Source organism: Beta vulgaris, chromosome 8 (assembly GCF_026745355.1).
Source record: "Beta vulgaris subsp. vulgaris cultivar EL10 chromosome 8, EL10.2, whole genome shotgun sequence".
NCBI lineage: Eukaryota > Viridiplantae > Streptophyta > Magnoliopsida > Caryophyllales > Amaranthaceae > Beta > Beta vulgaris.
In genome coordinates this window covers 52,217,650-52,234,450 of record NC_079209.1, presented here as the reverse complement: position 1 = coordinate 52,234,450, position 16,801 = coordinate 52,217,650, and the positions used below count along the sequence as shown (strand labels likewise).

Below are 16,801 nucleotides of genomic sequence, written 5' to 3'. Positions count from 1 at the left end.
TTTAATATTTGCTGCGGTCGTAAAGACGAAACCGGAGCATATAATATTTCAGCATTTGCTGCGGTTGTTGCTGAAACCGGAACAATTACTCTTTCTATATTTGCTGCGGTCGCAAAATAAGAAACCGGAGCTTATATCTTTCAGTATTTGCAGCGGTTGTATCAAGAAACCGAAACAATTACTCATTTATTATCTGCACTGTTTATGATTATGCTGCGGTTATAGAAAAGGAACCAGAGCAATTATTCTTGTGTTATTACTCCCTACTTTCCCGCATAATCATACACAGTGCCTTCAGCTAGAAAATTATGTCATAATATTCATCAAAATAACAAGAAACAAAATATAACTAAGAAATGAAATTAACTTCTAATGTTGTTTCCAAATAATTTGTTGTTCACTTTATACTACATTTTATATTAGAATATATATATAATACTACCTCCGTTTTTCAATAAGTGAAACACTTTATTTATTTGAAATAGTCACAATAAATACAACCAAATTCAAAATGATTAAAAAAGTTAAATATTATTTGTTTTTTTGTTTCACCAAGAATTACCTTACTTTATTGTAATTTCAACTTTCTCTACCTATATTTCTTGGTATTCTCACACTTTCTCTATTTTTTGACTTATTGAGAAACAAAGAAAGTATTAAATTATATCAAAAAAATAGAAAATATATACATACATTAAGTAAAATGTAGTATAACAGTTAATAGTTAATCGAAAGAGCGAATCGAAACTTTCAATTACCTAACTAAAATGTCATTTCATGACGATTAACCATCAATACACCCATATTAAAAACTAGATGAGCACACTATAGCGATAGTTATATATAGAGCTTAAGTACATAATCAAGGGAGAGAGATGGAGAAAAAATATAGCCGTAACAAAGGGTTGTGGCTAGGTGTAGTAACTTTTCCAAAGTCAAGCCATGTACATATGGAACAATGGAAGTATATTTTATCTGGTATATTAACTCCTATCCTTCTCATAGTCTCAAAGTTTCAACTAATTAGGGGTAAAACAGAATTATGTCATGTTAATTACATTTCGCCATGAGAAGAAGTTAAAGAAACATTTTGATGAGTTGATTCCGACTAATATTTGAACAAACAAAATAATGCTAAAATATTTTCCATTTAGAGTGTGTCTATCACCCACTCCATCCTTATCCACAACAACAAAACATAAAAAGGAAAGCAAGATTGTCTTACAAAACACATTATTGAACTTGGATCTTCTATGTGAAATCCAACATTTTGGCCTTGAAAAAAGGGTCTCACCAAAAGCCTATGTGATTAATTTAAAAAAGTAAAGCTTCTATAATGTATGAATTCTTTAGACTTGATAAGCATAACCAATTGACACGAGCCAAGCTCTGGAATTTTAGGCTTGACGAGCCCAGGAGCCGCGCTATGAAATTTCAAGACAAGCCCACGAGGTGAGCACGGGGGAGCTCGGTCTCAACTCGTGCGATAAGCAACCTAATCACCATCATCATAAAATTGGTTTCCTAAAAGCCACATTAGACATTCTTGAATTTCTCTTTACGGATTTAGTTCCATACATTAGGCAAGCTCACTCATTGGTAGCTTTTTTTTTTTTTGACAGTTCTCTCATTGGTAGCTAATTAAGCTAAATCTATGTATTTAAAATATATGGATACGGGTAAATAGTTGTCCATTCAATAACAGAATTTTCAATGATAAATTAATTAGTATAACATTAGCAACTCACCTGAGATACAATAGAGTTGATGACATGCGCATATCTATAGCAACATTTAATGAATCACTCCTAGCAGGTGCAATAGCATAGTCTCTAATATTTTTCCGGTCAATACTATTAAAAAAAGGAGTCACTGCTATTTGAGATCCCAATGCAATGAACATACATTGGTATGTAAAAACATACTTCCTCCGTTTCTTTTTAAGTGACACATTTCTTGTTTTCACGTTTGCCAATACATTATTTTAACCATTAATATCTTCAATTATTAATAAGTAAAAATTATAAAAAGTTGATATTAAAAAAATTCACATTTAGACGAATCTAACAAGATCCCACATGACTATGTTTTTCCTAAAATGTAAATCACCAAAGCTAATTAAAGTTTAAACTGTGAATAGTAAACACTATGCAAATGTGTCACTTAAAAAGAAACGGAGGAAGTATATGAGAAGAGTAAGCAGATAAAACAAGAGTAATGGTGCTTAACCATGGTGCTTGAAACATCAAAAATAACTAAAATATAACCAAGTGTTATCTCACCTGAGCAAGACCCAAACATGGACTTTACATCAACACAAATGATATGCCTCTTAGTAACATACAGATTAAATAAATATCATTATTGTTGAACGGTTTTTTATCAAATAGGAAAGGACAAATGCTACTGTTCAAGTAAATAGATTTTGCACCCAACATTCAATCATTCAATGTTAAGCAAACAGTATTAAATACTATTAGCTAGGTTATCATTTATAACAAAAGAAAAATTTGAACAACAGAAGAGAATCAAAGTGAATTCAGTTTACTCACAAGAAAAATGCCAGTCACTATCATATGTGCTTATGAAAAGTTCTTGGGATAGGCAATTTGACGTTGGTATCTAAGCTTGTAGAATCCTCTACAGATGAATGTCAAAACCCAAAAGCAATAAGATTTAAGATACATACTCAATACGTACAATATTGTTGATCAAACCGACTTTCGACAAATACTATAATCACATTTCTTATTAGGATACAATAATCACATTTACTCACTCGCATATAAACCAGTTTTCATACTACTGGCTATTAAGATAAAGGAGCATAGTCGGTCCACGCAATGATGGCATTAATAGAATTGAGTGACCAGGTGATAGTCGAACGATTCGTTCATACTAGGTGGATTGTTCCTTCTGATGAACGCATTAGTGTATCACAGTAATCAGAATGAAGCATACCAGAGAGCAAAGAAGCATCAAGGTGGGAGATATTATGGTCAAAGATAAAATTAAAACTGGCTTTTGGCTGCTAATGTGAACTGCTAAAACCAATATTCCCCCAAAAGGATTCCCCTTTTTATAGCACCATGTAGCACTTAAACCCGCTTGTTTTAACAGTTAATTAATTAAGCATCCAACCACATGAGTGCTGGTTTCGTGCTTAGTTTCTTTAGTAATAGACTATCCTATAGCTGACAACTACCAATGCAATAATCCTCCATAGAAATATACGAGGGACTTATTCACTGATCAGTCACTATAATATTAGCAATCAAACAAAGATGAGCTTGTATATATAAAAAGAAAAAAGGAAAATTTGACATTATGTATCTGAAGTTTGGGATGTCTTCCCATATTTATCTAAACTTTGATTTGAAAATACTTCTTATATTGGTCCCAAGTAACTTACCATGACCAATTTCATAGGCTAGATATTACTCCCTTTTTTGGGCCAAAATTCTCATATCTCCCCCTCTACCCTATTCCTTCTTAAAGCTCCCAATACCATGACCAATTATTTCAGTTAAAAAAAAGCTACCATGACCAATTTGAGCATGACGCGTCTATTTTCATCACTATGAGGTGCTAAATTTGTCAACTTTAAATTGAGACCACTATAAGAAGGGTATCCTGGAATTTGGAATAATTAGTAAACAAATCAAATTTGGGGATATAAATAAACGAAAATGCCATAAACTTGGGACTTATTTTATCAATTTTTCCCAAACAGAATTCTTTCAAAGGAGCAGCAAATCTTAGATCAAAATGATTTTCATTCGATTCTAAATCAACACAAGTCTTTGGGATCTTAATGGCATAGAAACCTCAAAAAAAGCAATGCAAGGATGAGAATCAATCACAAAAAGGCAACAACTACACGACTAGCATGAGTTCATTCAGAAATTGGGAGAGAAACATAGGGGAAAGGATTCTAACAAAGCACAAACTAATATGGAAGAAAAGAAATAAACAACATTGCACTTTTAAATCAACACCAACAAGATAATCTATGTCAAGGGTTATAGAAACGAAAAACAACTGAATTACTGAAATCACAAATTATCTAACATTTTTGGATATTGCATACATACATACATGTGAGATACTACTAGGTGCAGATCTATTATCCGCTCTACTTCCATATCTAAACTACGTTTTTCTCCAATCAAAATCAACAATAACACAAATTCCACAAAGAAACACGCTCATTTGAAACAAATCAAACTTCTCCCTATCTGAAATCAAATTCATCAACTACGAAAAAAAACTCGAAAATCGGAATCACATGAAACTCAAAACTTGAAAAAATCGGAATTACCTGAGTTAATTTAGCTTTGACGAGGAGATCACGCAAAGGGGAAAATGCATACCATCGCGATGAGATCGATCGGCGGAAAGTTCGACGGCGAGAAGAAGAAGAAAGCGCCTCTAAACGTGAAACACAGCCTTCTCCAACCTCTCAACAAGCCGTGGCTCCATTTTTGCGCTCATTCGGTATGACCTAAGCCTAAGAGATGAATGTGAGAATTTGTAGGTCTGAATGTTGAAGAATCGACATAAATGAAAGAAGAGAGAGATGAAAAAGAGTTGAAGAGAAAGACGAGAAGAAGAATCGAGAAAGAGTGAGGGGATAGAAGAAGTATAGAACCCTCATACTAATTAAACGAGAAACTCAGGCTTGTTTGGTTGATAAAACAAATCATGGGAAATATAAATTCCTAAGAATTAGAAGTACATGAAGTTGTTTGATCGGCAAAATCATGAGAATTTGTATTTTTTAGGAAGTTTTTCTTCCTCCAAAATGGAAAAAGTTACTTACCTAGGTCCCCGTAGGTAAGTAGAACTTTCCATAGAAAGTTTTACCTCCCATTATCAACCAAACACAATTTTACACTTCTTAGGAATTTCAAATACATGGAAAAAAATAACTTCCTGGGAAGTATGACTTTCTATATACAACCAAACAAGGCCTCAAATGCATGAAGGGGTGGGGATAACCGGACAAGTATATATTTAGGGGATAGGTAGGAAATTTTAGGACGTCATTTATCAATTCAGATAAATAAATCGGAAAGAATAGAGATTTTTTATAGCTTCCTTGATTTCATTCTATACCTCGATAAGAGTGCGATTTTGTACGGATCATCTATTTGCTAGTATAATCTAAAGATCATCCAATAACGATGAGTTTTAACAATAACTATAGCGAAATCGTATGGTTACAATAAAAAAATCATCAAGATAGTTAATATCTCATACGGTTTGTTTGATAATTAGTACAAATATTGGTAATGAGAATGAATTTATATGTAAATTTGTCAAGAAAATGCATTCGTCGAAACCAAATACACTAGCATCACATGAGACAATCTACACAACCACATACATGCATAAATCAGTTTATGTTCCTATAGTCTGCAAGGCATGTAAATAAATTAAATTAGTTGTTCAAAGTAGAGAGTAGAACTTCTTAATTAAGCAAAACAAACGATGTCAAGAGACTTGCATTGGCAAGATTACAAAAAATTTGGAGATTGACAATTACGATCATTTGAACATATCAACAAGCTAAAAGTTAAAATAAGCCAAGTAAAATAGCAAAAATGGCTAAACAAATCCTATGGATCAATCTACATATAAATTATTTAAAAAAGATACTAACACATTTTTTTGAAATAACAATTCGTTCATTAATTTAAATCATATGATATCAAAAAGACACTAACACATAAAACATGGTAGCACATACTAATAAACTAAAGAAGTAACTTTATAGCTACCTTTGTATTCCAAAAGAAAGGGTATGATCACAATTCACACACTAAAGTATGACTTGGTTGTCCAGACATATTGGGCATGTGAGAAAAAGCTTCATAATTGCCAATGATAGACCAAAGATTTAGGCCAAAACAAATGAGAAGCTTAAACTTAATGAAGAGACATATTAAAGAGGCACTTGAATTTCCACATAATGAATGGGTTTGTGAGAACCAGAACAATAAAGACCATTAAAAGGTTAGAGAGCATATTTAAACAGTTCTACGGCTAAAGTAACCTTATTTACAAAGGGAAAAGTCTAAACCAAATTCATCATTCAACTATACAGGAACCCCAATAAAGATTAAGGATTTGAATGTCCAAAAGTTTAAGATATGATACATTATTTACAGTTTCTTTTCTTTGTTTTTTACTTTTTATTATCCCTACTTCCATCATGTCTGTTAAGATTGACGCCGGAGATCAGGAAGGCAACGGCGAATGAATGGTTGTATCAGGTAGCATAGCAACTGTTACGATGAAGTATTCACAACCCTTGGGAAGAAGACTGGCTAAGGTGTCAGATGATGGTGTTGTTGATGATGATGTCACGCAATCGGCTTGATCTCCTCCACTGTTGTGCTCGTACCTTGACAATCCGGGTTGTGGCTTCACAACACGTCGCTCAATGTGGACAATCTGCCCAATGATATAGGCAGGGCGAGTGGGAAGATGGTCAGTGAATAAGGCCACAGATTCTGAAGATAGAAAATAGTTGGGGCAGTTCCGGCTTATTGCTTCATAATGCCCTGATGAGTTGAGGATGAAGGCAGCAATCTCATGGACCTCAAAACGACAAAAAGAGATCTTTTCCTTATTTGCCTGTTAAAGGATAAAAATATTAACTGTCACACAAACTGATGACATCAACAGTTACTCTCTAGCCACAAATTCTAGAGCACTTATCTGACTCTCCAGTCTAACCGTCTTTAACTTGCTTATCTTAACTCTATGTAGGTCAGTTTTTGTGCATTCAACCAATTGTAACTTGCTGTATGGACGCCAGATCAATAAGATATGGTATGTATGATAAAATAAAGATCACGATCAGGAACATACCTGTTTCTCTAGTTGATGCTTTGTGTATAATGTTTTAACCAATTCTTTCCTCTCTTCCAACTCCTTTGAGAGCTGCTTGTTTGCAGCCTCTGCCTTTGAATACCTATCAAGCAGCTCAGTACGCTGCCTTGACAAGATACCAACTTTTTCAGCAAGGACCTTAATGCATGCACGAAACTCAACAGTACCATCATCTTCAGCATCGCTTGCAGAACTGACAAACAGCAGCAAAACATGATATATTTCAGTACACTATTCCAATAACCACATTTTAACCCCCAACTTGCCAAGAGAATAAAGATAGATCAACTTAGTAATAGTTTCAACAAGAACTGTGCACTTAGCAGGACATGTAAGAAAATCTAGTATCGACATATAAACAAACAAACATACTCTCCCATTTGGCCCTCACCTGGCAAGAGATTGAGCTAAAGAACGCAGTGCATCAGCAAAACCAGCAACTCCCCCAGATGCATTGACACAAGACTTGAGTCTTTCAAAAAGTCCACGCATTTTCACAGCAGATGCACGCAGAGTGTTGTATTCTGAAGCTCTACGGTCAGCAGCACAGAGATGGGTCTGAGCTTCTTGCCTAGCTTCGTGCAGACAGTTCTCTAGGTGAGCACAATTCATCTGTGAGCAAATCCAAGAGAAAGAGGAGAAAAAGTTAAACTAGAAGATTAAGGGTACCCCCCTGTGAAGATAAAATCAAGCTGGATTAAGCTAGATAGGATTTCAAAGAGGAGCACTAATAAGCAAGATGTATCGTATCAAGATAGTCGAGCAGAGGGATATTATTAGGTACAGTCAGTAAAGAACAAGTCTTGGCATTTGTCAAAGCTATACCTGTGATTCATCTAGAAGCTTCCTGCTATTTTCCAACTCTAAGCCGAGCTTGGACATATCCTCCAATGCAGATTTAAGCCTACTTTCAGTTTCAGCCTGCTGGTTTGCTTTGTCTTCAAGTGCCCTTTGCAGTTCTAGCACAACATCAGCATTGACCTTAGCAGCACTCAGACTTGGATCAGCAGGAGCCTCAGAAGGTAACACATCTAAAGAACTACCTGTGGCAAGCAGCTGCTCATCACGTTGTGGATCCATCATAGATGAGTCCAGATGAAGATTCTGAGTTCCAGAAGAATCGGTCATATTCTCATCTACTTCTTGAGGTTTGCTAGTCATCGTAGGCAAAAGTCCATCTTTTGCATCATCTCGGTTAGATGTACAAGAAATCTCATCCATCAGTTCACTACTCCTACAAGCAAGTTGCCTCTCCGTGTGATCTAGAATTTCTGACCTGCAATCATCTGCCTTCGTGGAGTAAGCTGCATCATTATTGCCTAAACACTTTCGTGCCTGCATATACTGGTCAGACAATTGCTGGGCCAGCTCTTCAATCCGCTTTTCATACGATTGACACTGCTGTTGTTTGGCCTTCAACATGGACTCGAGATGTTTTACATACTCATCTTTTTGTTGCAATGCTTCAGCTGTTTTTTCAGCAGCATTTTTTAGCAAACTATCTGCCCTACTATCATCAAGTGATTCATATTCCACATCAGAGCTCAAAGAGCAAATCCTTGCAATGGCAGAAGCAAGGTCAGCTCTCAGTTTTGCATTTTCAACTTCAATTTTACTAGTTCCAGCAACATCGAACATATCACATACATCAAAGTCCTCAGATTCATACTTTTCAGGGGTAACAACAGCGTTCCCTGTAACATCTGAAGAAGTACTGCTGTTGGACATAGAAAGTGAGGTCCGTGAATTCCCTGGTTTCTCACTTTTGAATGGCAGTCCAACCAAAGATTCTGGAGCATAACAGTCAATATCCCTAATGTCAATATCAAGCAAACTAGTGTCAAAAGGAACAATATTGACATCACATTGACTTGGAGTGTCAAACAATCCCATGCCAGCTAATACATCCCTTGGTATATAAGAACTTTGTGCCTTCAAAAAATCTTCCCGTCTCCTCACCTCCTCTTCTCTCTTTATAGCAAGTTTTTCAGCCAATTGTCCTGCCATGCCCATATAAAGCTTCATGGAAGCCTTTCTTCTCACTACTTCTGCAAGACATGATCTGTAAGCAGGGCCAATACCACGAACCACCTTTAAGCCCTCAAATACAGCATCCTGGCGCTTTATTGCCTCTGAGAAAGCATTGAATTGCAACCTAACATCTTTTATGGTATGTTGAATATATGCAATCTTTTGCATGTAACTGTGAACAAATATATTCATTTCATTCTTTTTATTTTTGCAGTAATCAAGAAGCTCAGAAATTGAACTGTCACAAGCTGTCATCTTCGGAAGATGATTTTTATCGTGGACATCATACATGGGGCCTAAGGCAGAAACTGCATCATGGGGACGGAGAGAAGACGATAACTGGCTTGATAAACAATCATCCACCAGTTTCTTGACTGTGCTAACATCCTTGCTGCAAATGACAAAAGCATACATCATTTGGACTCAGATATCCCAGAGTAAAACTGAAGAGCTATAGAACTAAAAATAGGCTAAGGACATGCAGAAGAAGAAAAGAAAATGTACATTAGTCAATTTCAGGAAAGATGATGATTACAAAATATGCACACAATTTGATTTGAAAGCCAAGAAACATACAGCTTGGAGATAACAGCACGAATAGAATCATTTTATGCATTGCGTTAACTGCTGACGATCACTCCTAATAGCAGATTCAACATGTAAAATCAAGTAGTACAGATACTGTACAATAACTGATGTGAATTCAAATTTAAAATATATAAATCTCACGGACACATATGAAGATCGCTTCAACTCGGCCCTCAACTTTAAGAACAAAAGTTGAGCATTGAGGTCGCAGAACTTATAATATACGACAATATTGCTGCTAATGGAATAATGAAGCTGGATTCCACTCCCAAGGGAAGCAGCCTGGTAAAAGCTATATGTGTTCCCATGTAGATAAGCACATCGGCACCATATACATGCATATAATAGAGGCCACACTCGAAAACACGACATAATATCATAATTGACGAGGCAAATCATAAACTTAGCACATGAAACTACCAATACTAGCACAATCTAGAAGGAGTCAAATGCAAACTTTAGCCTACCAACTCTCAAGAGGAACTCTCTGTTCAACCCTCAAAAAGCATGGAAATTGACTTACCTCTTCGTTCATATAACAGAGGCCGCACTCGAAAACATGACATACTATCATAATTGATGAGGCAAATCATAAACCTAGCACATGAAACTACCAATACTAGCACAATCTAGAAGGAGTCAAATGCAAACTTTAGCCTACCAACTCTCAAGAGGAACTCTCAGTTCAACCTTCAAAAAACATGGAAATTGACTTGCTTCTTCATTCAAAAAAAGTAGATATTCTTTTATCAATGTAAGCAAAGATTCAAACAAATAACTGGCATGGACAATATTCAACCAAGGTCCACCTAAGAGAACAATCAACCATGTTAACCAACCTACAAAGCAATGTAAGCCAGCCAACCTACTAGCTTAATCCATTTTTCATATATAATCCTCTGCATCTTAGACAACCTACCAAGCAATGTAAGTAAATGTTCAAACAAATAACAAGGCATGGACAATATTCAACCAAGGTCCACCTAAGAGAACGATCAACCATGTTAACAACTATTGATATAGAAGATAAACCTTTCACAGTAAACTATATCTTAGCACTTTTTTGTGGATATATCTTAACACTTTATTTGGTTTAAAGGTCCACATAAGACAAAAATTAAAATATGAGAAAAGCAATCTAAGAAAGCATGCAGCAGCAGAATTTTGACTAATATGCTTACATCCCTAAATAAGACAGCCCCTGTCAATGTATCTTGAAGCAGAAGAAACATTAGAGAACACGTATATTACTAACACCTTCGATGCGGATTCAAAGCCACTTGTTCAAGATGAGCCAATCGCTTTGATTTACTATGGGGTTCAACTTGTTTGCATCTAAGCAAGAATTCCTCTCTTGTGTTTTGATTTTCAAGTCTTGTAACCTTGCTTAGAATATCTTTATTGCTTTCTAGTAGTTACTTGTTAGTTAAATTTGTTAGTTGGCGTAGAATAATGTAAAGGGGATCCGAAAATATGCTATAATCCCGTTCCTTGAAGTCCAAGTAGTTGATTAGTTGGCTTTCAGTGTTAGTTTAGGAAAGTAGCTTATACTTTACCAAGATAGAATATGCTTGCACAGCAAGGTCAAGATTTAAGGAGAGTTCCCATAATCTGATCTGGCCACGTGGTTTAGATTATATTTTAGGAAAGCTTCTTCATGCTTTCCTAAATCTGATTTAGGCGTGTGCTTAAAGATGTTTTTAGGAAAGTTTTCTTTTGTTTCTTTGTACCTAAAACCGGTTAGTGATGGTGAATGGTGCTTGGAGGGCAAGTATTTCTTGCTCTAGGACTATAGATATACACGGCTAACCTACATTAAAGGGTTAGAGTGTTTATCCAAATATTATTATTGCTTTGTGAGTGTTTTTGCTTGCTTGCTTTCATTAACCGAATTTCAAGAGAGTTTTTCGTTTAATCTCCATTATATAAGGGAAGAGGAGGGGGACACCAAAAATGATAAACCCTTTTATACCCTTAAGTAACAAAATACAAATTTACCATCTTTTACTATTATACCCTCAATTAACAAAATATTTACATCATCCTCGATCTATTGGTTTTCAGAAAACAGAAAAAAATATATACAATGAATATTATGAACAATTTTTCGCATATATTATTACGCAATTGACCTTTTGTTTGTTTTCGCACGCATTGCATACATACAAGACTATTCTCTATTATATAAACCAAGGGGGAGCAATGGTGTCCCCCTTTGAATTTACATATTCACCCCTCCACAACATAAAACCATTACACACATAAACTTACCAAAAAAAATCAACCAAATCTCTATTAAACCCAATCAATTCATATTTTTGTCAATCACATAACTTGCCAATAAAAAAGATTCAATTAAATTTTATTTAGATCCAATAAACTAAAAAAGTTCGTAATCAAGAATTTACCAAAAATTGATACCATAGACAATAAAAAAGAATATGGCATTTTTATTAGAAAGACAACTCATATACAAAATTAATCAAATACAAACTCCAAAAAAAATCAGTTTCTTCATTACTTAGATAAGCAATTTCATCACTTATACAGTTAACTTACTTTAAAATATTTTTAGATATTATCTGTAAGTATTTAAATACTTCTTACTCACCAAATGAAGGTGAACATAGACTTTCATAATTTTATTTTTTATTTCATTTAATATCGAGCAATAGTTATACCTAAAATGTCACCAAAAAAACTAGTGTTCAAATAACGTAAGACTCTGTTCTTGGACTGAATCAATGGAAATTCAGTTTGGTGACAATTCAGTTCAATTAGTTTCCTCTTACAGTTTTTATTAAGTCCAGATAAATTAAGTTCATTTCAGTTTAGTTTAATAAATTAAGTTCAGTTCAATTTAGTTCAATCCAAAAGAATAGAGGTGCATTTGAGATTCATTGTTAGAAATTCAAGAATGATCGTCTAACCTTAGAATATCCATTTCTTGTTCTGAATTATTCTAAAAATTATAAGAATTGGATCTTGGTTCACGTACTTTTGACTGAGTCTTCAATATAGAGTCACAACTGAAGATAATTCCACTTGAGAGTACTTCCTCGACATTCATTGCGAGTACACTAACCCATATAAAGAGAAGAATTGCAGTAGATAGGTAACAAGGAACGTAAAACATTGTAACATCTTCATGCAACAAAGACAAATATGACAATATATGGGGGCTATATACATGAAGTGTCATAAGTTGCTAGGTTGCTTCCTGGTAGCGGTGCATTAAAATAAGGGCTTCTAGGTATTAGACAAGGTTAGACATGTATGCTTGGAAATAGTTGGAATGGGAAGAACATTGGAATTCCTTTTTGAAACATCAATTTACATACACGTAAGTCAGCCTAATTGATAGAAGTGTCACTAAAAATCATGCATCTTCAAGAAACCAAGCGAGTAGGAGAGAGCCAGAACCAATGCACCTTGGATATATAAGTGTGCAATTCCCAAAAAAAAAAAAAGGAACTAGAGTGGAGCTGAAATTATAAATGATAGATAGTTTTACAAAGAAGAGAGTTGTAGAATCATGAGAGCAGAGGTTTTGTGAGACAAGGTGATCCCTATGCACGTCAACTCGACATAGAGGAATCTATTCAACGATATTTTTGGAAGGACTTAGAGAGGTGGCCTAATGAATTTGTTATAGAAAGAAACTATCTGATGAGGTTTGGAAAGCAAGTCCGAAGAAAGCAACTCCGAGGTTTAGGAGTGTAGTGGAGGAATTTCTTATAGAAGTAGGAAAAGGCAAGATAGGTCAATGTTGGAGTTCCAATGGTGCCTGACTTTCCTAGCCAACATATTATTTAAAGAATAAAAGAGAAAATCATTAGGTGACTTTTCAAGTGAAGCAAATAGAACCATATGTTGTTCTATATCTCCATGAATCTAGGAACTTTATCTTGCATTGTATTATTTGGTCTACAGGCCGGAACTGATAAGATTCGAGATTATGGAGCCACCTCATTACAAGAAGGGCTGAAAGGAAAGTTGCAAAGTTTCTTACTTAAGTACCCATGGAAATGAACCCTAGGATACTCTATGTAACAACTGTAAGGTCATACCATGAAGGGATGTAACATATGGTTATAATCGCAGATATGAAGGCCAGACCAACATAATAAAGCTCAAAAAGAAACTATTCAGATTGTAACAAATTCTAGAAGCTAGAGCAGCTATGAACAGCAACCATAAAGGGATCAGAATAACAAGGTGTAAAAAAACACTTCCACGCTTCAAGATAGGTCACTGATTCCTTAGAGCCACAAAGACAATTGGAAGTAAAATTGAAGAGCTTATAGAAAGTAACAATCGGTTAAATGAGTTGTATGAGAATAGATATTCATAGATCGATTAAAAGTTGTATCTCTCTCATATAGGATAGTGTGATGCAATATTGGAGCACTTTAAATTAGACTGCATCAATGAACTTGCTTTTTGCACAAACATTCTTCAGGCTCCCAATCATTCATCAAAGAGAATCATCAAGACATCTACTAAGTAAATCAAACACCAAGAACCAAGGGACAAGCAGAACATAGTAGTAGCATGGACAAACCAGTAGTTGTAGCCTTGTAGGGTAGCAATGTAGGGGGTATAAAAGCAGCTAATATCATCATCATCTTACAAAATTTAACTCAGAAACTAACCTCAAAGACTGCATAATACTCCTCTGTTCATTGATATGGCGGTAACGTTCCTTGATCATCAATTCTAGATCCCTGATTGGCAATGAAGCTTTGCTAGAAAAAAGATCTTCAACATCGTGCTTCAATTTTCCAAACACATGTTTGAATTGAGAAACCTTGTTGTCAAATTGCTTGTGAGAACCAGTGCAATTCTCAAGCCATTTTCTCAAGTTTTCTTCTTTTACAAGATCCAACAGACACTTGCGAGAGGATGTTTGCAGAGCTGGGATAAGTTTGCAAGATCTCAACTTTTCGATGTCTCTAGCAAAATTCAACAACAGATCAGAATGTGCACGATGTTGCTGTGTGTAACACTTCTGAAAATCCATGTAATTTTGGTTAAGTATCTTAAAAAAGTAATCCAAGTTACGCCTGGCAATATCTATTGCCCTTTCTTCCACCTTCTGTTCTCTCAGAAGCCTCTCGCAGATTTCAAATTTCCCAATTGTCCGACTGTATATGGCATGTCCACAATGGTAATGATATCGAAACTGCCGTTCATAAGAAGGCAAGGCTTTGAGTGCAGGGTCCACAGCATTATCCAATGGGTGAGGATCATGGTTCGAAGATGGTGGACTTGGCTCTGGAATGACATGAGTTTCAATTTGTTCTTGAGGAGGGGGTGCTGCATTGGCTTGCAATCTTGCTTTATTGAAACAAAACACTTCCTGCTCATCTGATGGTAGCTTATATGCCCCAAGCGCCTCACTAGCCTCAAGTTTCATGTCCCCGCATAGAAGGAGCTGGTCACCAAATTGGATCCCTGCCATTGATTCAATAAACCTTTGAACTGCCTCAACAACAGTGGATTCATCGCAATCCAACTCGTAGGAGTGACCATTTTCAGCAATGTGTATCAAAAGCTTTCCCCTACATACGTAACCACCGGTGACGTTCGAGCTCATCTTATCCCCGAACAACAATACCCCCTAAAAAAGTAATTACCAACTGATCTCCAAACTAATTTGCACCAACCTCTAGATAACTAGCTCCCAAGTAATCTTACTTACTTATAAGACAACCCAATGGAGCCAAACACAAACCGGGAAAACAACCAAGCAACTCAAAAACAACTAAATTTCTAATACTGAAATCTACCCAACATTGAAATTGGGCAGACAAAAGACAAAACTACAGCAATTATTCTGAATATGCAAATTACGTAACCTTGAAAATTATCCAGCAACAGAAATTTCACTATAACTATAAGCAAACAGTGCTTCTTACCTCAAACTCAAAATCAACCCAAAAACAGCAGAATTCAGCATAACAGAAAAGAACCCACCAAGATAGTCCAAATTTCTCAATACCCACCAAATAAAATCAAGAAAAAGAACAGACCCACCAACGATTTTATCAATAAAACCCTAAATTATCATATACCCACCAACAAAATCATCAAAAAGTATCAGAATCTAACATACCCATGAAGAAATTAGTCAATTGAATACCAAATTCACAGTCAAACAAACGCATCAATCACTTAGATCGTCAGTTCCAACCCAGAAAAAGTATCTGACAACAAATAACAAAATTCTGGGAAAGAAAGAGAAGAAAACTTGCCCCAAAAGATAATTGAAGAGGAGAGAGAAAATAGAGTATTTCACGCAATCTGTTGGAGGGTTAATTATTGAAACTCTTCAGACTTGGGTGGTAATTTGATTAGGTCTTCTGTACATCTAATCTTGATAGGAAAAGGAGTAGGTTATAATAATTTTATTTTTGTTTTAGTGAAAAAATAGTTTAAGATAATAATATAATCCCACTGTTTGTGGAGATAGAGAAGCTTCGGCCATAAGTAACTAACGCTTGGAAGCAGAAGGGCTTTTATTTTTCACTTCTTTCTCTCTCCTCTGAGTTCTGTCAATTTAGAAAGAATACAAAAAGGAAGCAGCTTTATCCATTTCCATTTTTTAAAAAAAACTTTTCGAGTTTTGTGATTAATTATTTATTACTATGCCAAAATTAGGGGTATGCTGTTAATTTCAAATATTTACCTAATATAAAATCGACTTTGCAACAGATAAAAATAAATTGAAACTAATAAGTTAATTAAAATTAATAAGATAAAGTTGAAACTGATAAGTTAAATTATTTTGGCAAAATTAGTTGAAAGATTATTTTGAAAAAATTAGTTGAGAAATTATTTTGACAAAATTAGTTGATAAATTTTTTTGGCAAAATTAATTATTGTCAAAATTTTGGAAAGATTTTTCAAAATTTCAGTCATTTGATTCTAAAAAGGTAAAAAAATTTAACTTATCATTTAAGTCATTTTAACCACCTACAAATTTATTTTAGTTGCTCCTCAAAAACTATTAATTATTTTAACACCTAAAATATGTTAGCACCTTATCATTTAAGGTAGCTAAAATGCTTCTCAAACAGAGTCGATATTCCTCTCAACCGCTGGTTTTGTAACATATCGTCTACTTTTTAATTGAAAATTAGACAATGGGATAATCTTAATTTTAAGAAGAGAATAGAGCATATTTTAAATGTAATGACTAGTTTGATCTGTTTATTTTATTTGGTGACCAGTTTAATCGATTCAGTAATTACATTCTTTAATTCATTTAGTGACTAGT

General features: G+C 34.9%; 1 protein-coding gene and 1 long non-coding RNA gene across 4 annotated transcripts; both read right to left on the bottom strand.

Moving 5' to 3' along the window:
* Window positions 1-1,030: 1,030 nt before the first annotated feature.
* On the bottom strand, window positions 1,031-4,985 carry LOC125492526 (uncharacterized). 2 transcript variants are annotated; one of them, XR_008967401.1, is made up of 2 exons: window positions 4,322-4,985; window positions 1,031-2,640 (listed from the first exon to the last, which is right to left on the bottom strand). It is a non-coding gene; the product is annotated as an uncharacterized LOC125492526 (long non-coding RNA). The 2 variants fall into 2 exon arrangements; XR_007269134.2 differs by lacking the exon at window positions 1,031-2,640 and adding an exon at window positions 2,650-2,916.
* A 960-nt stretch (window positions 4,986-5,945) lies between these two features.
* On the bottom strand, window positions 5,946-16,074 carry LOC104901741 (autophagy-related protein 11). 2 transcript variants are annotated; one of them, XM_010689342.4, is made up of 5 exons: window positions 14,175-16,072; window positions 7,726-9,322; window positions 7,292-7,512; window positions 6,880-7,093; window positions 5,946-6,642 (listed from the first exon to the last, which is right to left on the bottom strand). In XM_010689342.4, the coding sequence occupies exons 1-5, from the start codon at window positions 15,116-15,118 to the stop codon at window positions 6,244-6,246; spliced, it is 3,375 nt and encodes a 1,124-aa protein (XP_010687644.2). In that variant the 5' UTR covers window positions 15,119-16,072; the 3' UTR covers window positions 5,946-6,243. The 2 variants fall into 2 exon arrangements, with proteins under 2 accessions (XP_010687644.2, XP_010687645.2); XM_010689343.4 differs by lacking the exon at window positions 5,946-6,642 and adding an exon at window positions 6,649-6,811 and having other exon boundaries at window positions 14,175-16,074.
* Window positions 16,075-16,801: the final 727 nt, after the last annotated feature.

Excerpts from the sequence above, each read along its gene's own strand:
- LOC104901741 (XM_010689342.4), bottom strand. The coding sequence starts at position 15,118 with ATGAGCTCGAACGTCACCGGTGGTTACGTATGTAGGGGAAAGCTTTTG. Across the intron at positions 7,094-7,291 it reads TTAGCTCAATCTCTTGCCAG|TTCTGCAAGCGATGCTGAAG; the intron begins GTGAGGGCCAAA and ends GCTGTTTGTCAG. Across the intron at positions 6,643-6,879 it reads AGCATCAACTAGAGAAACAG|GCAAATAAGGAAAAGATCTC; the intron begins GTATGTTCCTGA and ends ATCCTTTAACAG.